The sequence below is a fragment of the Capsicum annuum genome, chromosome 12 (genome assembly GCF_002878395.1).
Source record: "Capsicum annuum cultivar UCD-10X-F1 chromosome 12, UCD10Xv1.1, whole genome shotgun sequence".
Lineage (NCBI taxonomy): Eukaryota > Viridiplantae > Streptophyta > Magnoliopsida > Solanales > Solanaceae > Capsicum > Capsicum annuum.
Window position 1 is genome coordinate 11,358,506 of NC_061122.1, and position 6,149 is coordinate 11,364,654.

Here is a 6,149-nt window from a genome sequence, read left to right on the forward strand (position 1 = left end):
ATTAATATACTATTTCGGTGAATTATAGATGATTACTATTGGATATGATAAAATTATATTAATTTTTATAGTAATAACATAATCAGTCGCTCTTAATTAATTATTATGAGTCATCTAGGTATTAAGAAAATAAATAATATTTCATGAAAAATAAAATAGACATAAAATGCGAAATTAACTCTTAATGTTTTTAATTAAATTCTCGTCTTTCGAACGATAATTTTACTAGATCACTCCTTATTATAAGTCATTTATGTATTAAAAAAATAAGAATAACAAAATGATATGTCAACAAAAAATAGTTGATTTACTATCAAAATTATATTAGTGTCACATAAATTGGGACGGGACAGAAGAAGATATAAAACAACATACATTATTTGAAAATGAAATAAAAAGTACTGTAAATAACAATAATTAACAATTTATTTTTAAAAAAATTGACTGATTTCTGCTTCAGCTGCTTCAGTCGTGATTTTACTATATTACCCCTAATTAATTATTATGGTCATTTAAGCATTGTGCCACATAAGTTGAGATAGAAAAAATATTACAAATCACAATCATAAAAAATTTAAATTATTTAAAAAAATATAATTGGCTATTTTCGATACAAAACTCTGGATAAGGAAAGTAACATATATTATTCAAAAATTACATAAAAAGTATTATAAATTACAATTATAAACAACTAAAAATATCTATAAAAATAATAATATGTTATATATTTAAAAAAAAATTACATGAAAAATACTAGAAATCACAATAATCAACAACTTAAAAAATTTAAAAGATATAAAATATTTGGTCGGCTCTTGAAATTATATTAGTGTCACTGAAATTGGAACAGAAGAAAAGTATTATAAATCACAATAATTAAAAACTTAAATTATTTTTAAAATATAATTGACTATCAATGCCACACAACGTATATTAATTTGAAAAATACATAAAAAATATCATAAATTACAATAGTTAACAACTTAAATTATCTAAATACATATTAAAATAACATAAGTTGAACTCATACTAAATTCCGGATGAATCCTAGAAAATATATGTAATCCTTTTATTAAAAAAATTTATTTAAATATATCAAAATTGAAAAGACAAATAAATATCTCAATGTTGGGTCATGCTTACACGCGCTATGCTTGTTTAGTATTTATAGAAATTGATAGTTTGACTTGAGATTTCTGAGTTTTATGGTCAAAAGCAGAAGACACGTTTCGTCATAATTTGGTTTCAGTTTTCAAACTATTTAAACAATATGAATTGATAATTAATGTTTCTTATTATTCATTATAAATTTAATAAAGCAGTAACAAAAGAAAGAAAAAGATAAGACCTCTTTTACCCGCTATTTACGATCCATTTTGTCCCTAAGTGAACTAAAAAAAATGTCAAACCACTTTTTTCAAACCATATAAGAATTAGTCTTTTCGGAAATTCGTTACATTTTTATTCTCAAATTCTAACATTGATCCATTTTTTAAGGGACCATTTTACCCCCATATATACCCCCTATATTAAAAAAAACAAATCCACATACTCAAAACACACAATTTCATTTTTATTTATTTATTTATTCATCATGGCAGAATCAGAAGGTAACGCCAAGAAAATGGTGAAATTAAAATCGAATGATGATAAAGAATTTGAAGTTGAAGAAGCAGCAGTTATTCAATCAGAAATGATTAAGAATATGATTGAAGATGGATGTGCTACTAGTGTTATTCCACTTCCAAATATTGATAGCAAAACTCTAATCAAGGTAATTGAGTATTTGAACAAGCATATTAGTAACGAAGAGGACGAGGAGGAGGAGGACGAGAAGGACGAGAAGAAAGATATGGGAAAGGCCGCGGAAACAGGTGACTATGAGATGGTAAATGGGTGTGTCCGGTTAAATTAGGACAAGTAAAAACGGGTAAAGTTCACAAATAATCACTTTTCATCTAATAATTGAAAACAATCACCGTCTTAGTGAAAAATGTAAAGAAATTTGACCAGTAATTAATAATCATGTTATACAGAAAACACTAACTATATATCCTTTTTATGACAAATAGTATAGTTTTACGATTTTATTGACTAACGAAGTTTTAGATTCCACTAGTGAAATTTCAAAAGATTTGTTTGGATCAATATTGGTTGGATAAAATAATGGGTCATAACCCAACTCGTTCAACTGCAATATGACTAGATCTCTTTTACTTTTTCTTTTTTGGCTTTTTGACGTAAATTTTTTAAATTAATTTAACTTACCAATTTTTCTTTTATTTTAAAAATTGATTTTGTATACTTGAGCTTTGGTTGGATTTTGACTTTGCAGACTATTTATTTTGACCAATTTGACCCTTATTTTGATCGGTTATTTTGTTGTTACGATTGGTTGAGAGCAGTGTCCGCTCTCTTTTATTTGGTTCGCGAAAGGATTGTGGAATTTAGGAAAGGAATGGTATATCATATTACCTTCATTAAGCCATTTATAAGATAGATCGAAAATAGAGGATCTTGAAACTAATCAAAATTGAGATGAACATCCCCGTTAGGTCAAGTCAACAAATGTGTCATAACTCAACCAGTTTAAACTTGAGCGAGTTGAACGACTTGCAAATACATGGACTAATTTTGCCACCTCTTGCGCAGGTGAGGAAGACGATCTCAAGGAATTTGATGAACAATTTGTGAACATGGGTTGGGAAGAGCTCTTCGATGTCATAATGGCTGCGAATTATTTGAATATTCATGAGTTGATGGAACTATGTTGCCAATCTGCAGCTGATAGACTGAAGAACAAGAGTGTTAGAGCTGTTCGTGAGATGTTAAAGATTACTAATGATCTTACTGAAGAAGAAGAGCAAGAGATTATCAATGATGCTCCATGGGCATTTGAAGGTCCTGAAATTGATGATACTGTTAACTAGGTTATGGGAATTGTATCGTTTATTAATAAATAGTAGGTAGTCAAGGTTGCATGTAAACTGATCCCAACACTATGGTTATCAAACAAAAATTAATAAATAGTGGCTGAAGGTCTATGGATTTTTCATTTTTTTATTCTGCATGTTGTTCATGGTGTTTTAGTGTATTTTGCACTGTTGAATAATTGAGTTATGTGTTTCTTTGGCTCTTATTCGTTTGTGTTTATGTTGTTTTTATTTTGATGGTCATTTTAATATGCAATTTTAGTCTGTGGCATCGAGGATTATACGTATATATCATGGAACAGTGACGAATCTAGGATTTTCACGAAAGAAGAAGGCAAGGAGATCATTTATATATGATGTCCCATGAGTATTTGATGGTCCTGAGATTGATGATACCGTTAACTAGGTTATAGTAATTGTATCGTCTATTAATAAGTAGTAGGTAGTCGAGGTACGTACAAGCTGATTCCGACACTACGGTTATCAAAGAAAAACTAATAATTAGTGGCTGAAGGTCTATGGATTTTTCAGATGTAAGAGCTCATTAGTTCTTTTACTATGCATGTTATTCATGTGATCTCCGGTCACGGTTCAAGTCTTGAAAACAGCTTTTGATAGAAATGTAGGGTAAGACTGCGTATAGTACACCCTTGAGGTAGGACCCTTCCCCCGACCCTGCACATAACGGGAGTTTTAGTGCACCGGACTGCCCTTTTTTACTCTACATGTTATTTATGATGTTTTAGTGTATTTTGCACTGTTAAATAATTGAGTTATTTGCTTCTTTGGCTCTAATTGGTTTGTGTTTGTGTTTTTATTTTGATGTTCTTGTTAGTAAGCATTGTTAGCCTATGACATTGAAGATTATATATGTATATATCTCTAATAACGTGGTTGAATCAAAATTTTCACTAAAAGGATTCATAATATAAAGAAATAAAATTTACGAAAAAGCTAGAGGGATTTAACATCGACTAGAAACTGTGGTTTGGTTGTCTATTAGAAGTGATGTTGTTCTGAATCTTTAAAGATGTTGTTGTGTGCCTATTGGATCCTTCAAAAGTGGTGTGTTATTTAAGGATCCGATACGAGTGTGACAACGTTTATCAATATAGGTTACATGAACACTTCAATAAAAACTACTAATTCAAAGTCCTAAAGGAATTCCAACTTACAGAAATTTTTTGAGTCATTAGAACTATTTAACCAACACAAACACACATACATATATATAGAGTTGTTGATAAAAGTTCAGCACTTAGAGTTGTTGATAGAAGTTCAGTACTTACATAAAATAAACATATAGCAATATTAACTGCCTAAAACCAAACAGCAACGCAATAACAATAACATAATCAGTGTATTCCCACAAGTTGAATCTTGAGACAAACCAAACAACAAAGGTAAAAAAAGGAAAATAAAAAATTGACTTTCCAGAAAGGCAATTTATGTTCGTTGCTGCATTCTTCTGTCTTCAATTCTTCTACCGGATACACAAGAAACACAAAATTTTGATATTATTACTACATTAACATAGTAAATTAAAGAGTTAATGGTAAAAAAACACACCTAAACTATTTCGCGAATTTCATACCGTAGTTATCCATTGTTCTATTTACGGACCTAAATTATCACCTTTTTGCGAATGTCATTCTTCAACTATCACTCCTTTGTATTGAAAATACACCTCGATGCTGAGTTAGCCTACACACACCCGTTGTCGATTGGGAACAAATATCTGACCAACTCAGCATCGAGGTGTGTTTTAACACAAAGAGAACAGTGAATATTTGAGGTATGCATGAAAAAGTGATAGTTTAGATGTGTTTTTGACTATTAGCTCTAAATTAAACATAGCAATACTGTGGAAACACAATTACAGAAGGACAAGAATACCTTCCATGGAGATCTTGAAAGTAAAGAACATGAAATCATACACTTCCTTTCTCAATCTTAGGCTTCTGTGCAATATCATGTGCTCGTTTAATTGCAGAAAAATCAATCATATTCTTCTTGCTACTCTCCGTTGCATCCTCCACTCTACGTTTACTCATAGTTACATCTCTAACTTCCACATCAGTACGCTTCATACCACGTTTCATTGCAACTTGTTTAACTGCTTTTGCAAGGAAACAGATGATTTTCCTGGACTCTGCCTCTGATTTCTCCAAGTACTCTTTCAAAGACGCGATTCCATTAACCATATCCTCTTGTCTTTGCTTCAGCTTCTCGAGTTCTGACACCAACGTATCATTGATATCTCTCTGGTTCCTTAACTCTTCCTCTACACCGTGATAATACATTTCTTGATGAAAATCCTTTTGGTCATTCACATTTTTGCCTCGCCTTTTTATGTTAGCGAGCAAGTGTTTTTTCCCCGCTTGAAACCAATAATGTCCGTACTCCCATTTCTGAAGTCCGATCTTCTTGAATCCCTGATGAACCACGAATAAGTATACAATTAGAATCAATAAGATTCAATCACTCACGTAATGAAAAAATGTACATAATGATATCAAGAAACATGATAACTTACATAGTTATTGAGCTGATATACGAAGCTTGACATATTAGTATGCCTGAAATATTTTGGTAGGATTTCAAAACTAAATCTATTATGATCCCAAATAACAAAACTAGTACCACATGGATTCCAACAGATTATAGAGTTGGTATTCGGATCCTCCACTATATCGTATGTCTTTGTTATGAAAGGGGGAATGCCAGGTTCGCGTAACATTCTTGCACCATCACCACCACCATGTTCGTGTTGTCCAGTGGAAAATTGTACCATATTGTTCATTGCCATGTTTTTTGTGTGTGTGGAGAGAAAGGAGAATATTTTTTTTTTCTGAAAGCTTCGTTAATTTGTGATGTTTGTTCTTTGTACAAAGTTATAAGCATATGGAAGTGATTAGTTTTTTCTTTTTGTTGTACATTGCCACACTATTAAATCTGGACCTTTGATAAATAGTCCAATTGACTTGTCCTTAGTAAACATGCAAACTGAAACTATTCCTTGTTGTTTTACTGTTACCTGTTTCTTTTAAGTTCAATTTATTTATTTTCGCTTTTCACCCGTTGTTCAATACCTCATTGAACTCGAACCACAGGCTTCGTAGTTAAGAATGTACGAATCGTATATATCCCATCACAGTTCTTGATAGTAAATTCAATTTATTACTAATGAGAAGAAAAATAACAAAGAAAAGGCTA

At 30.9% G+C, this 6,149-nt stretch overlaps 2 protein-coding genes across 2 annotated transcripts; one reads left to right on the forward strand and one right to left on the reverse strand.

Annotated features, from left to right (window-relative positions):
- The first annotated feature begins 1,462 nt into the window (after positions 1-1,462).
- LOC107849762 (SKP1-like protein 1) lies at positions 1,463-3,139 on the forward strand. Its single transcript, XM_016694323.2, has 2 exons — positions 1,463-1,874; positions 2,653-3,139. Exons 1-2 carry the CDS (start codon positions 1,595-1,597, stop codon positions 2,928-2,930), a joined length of 558 nt encoding a protein of 185 aa, XP_016549809.1. The 5' UTR covers positions 1,463-1,594; the 3' UTR covers positions 2,931-3,139.
- A 1,725-nt stretch (positions 3,140-4,864) lies between these two features.
- Positions 4,865-5,742, reverse strand: LOC107849469 (heat stress transcription factor A-6b-like). The gene is made up of 2 exons (XM_016694035.1): positions 5,470-5,742; positions 4,865-5,368 (listed from the first exon to the last, which is right to left on the reverse strand). Exons 1-2 carry the CDS (start codon positions 5,740-5,742, stop codon positions 4,865-4,867), a joined length of 777 nt encoding a protein of 258 aa, XP_016549521.1.
- Between the last annotated feature and the right edge of the window lie 407 nt (positions 5,743-6,149).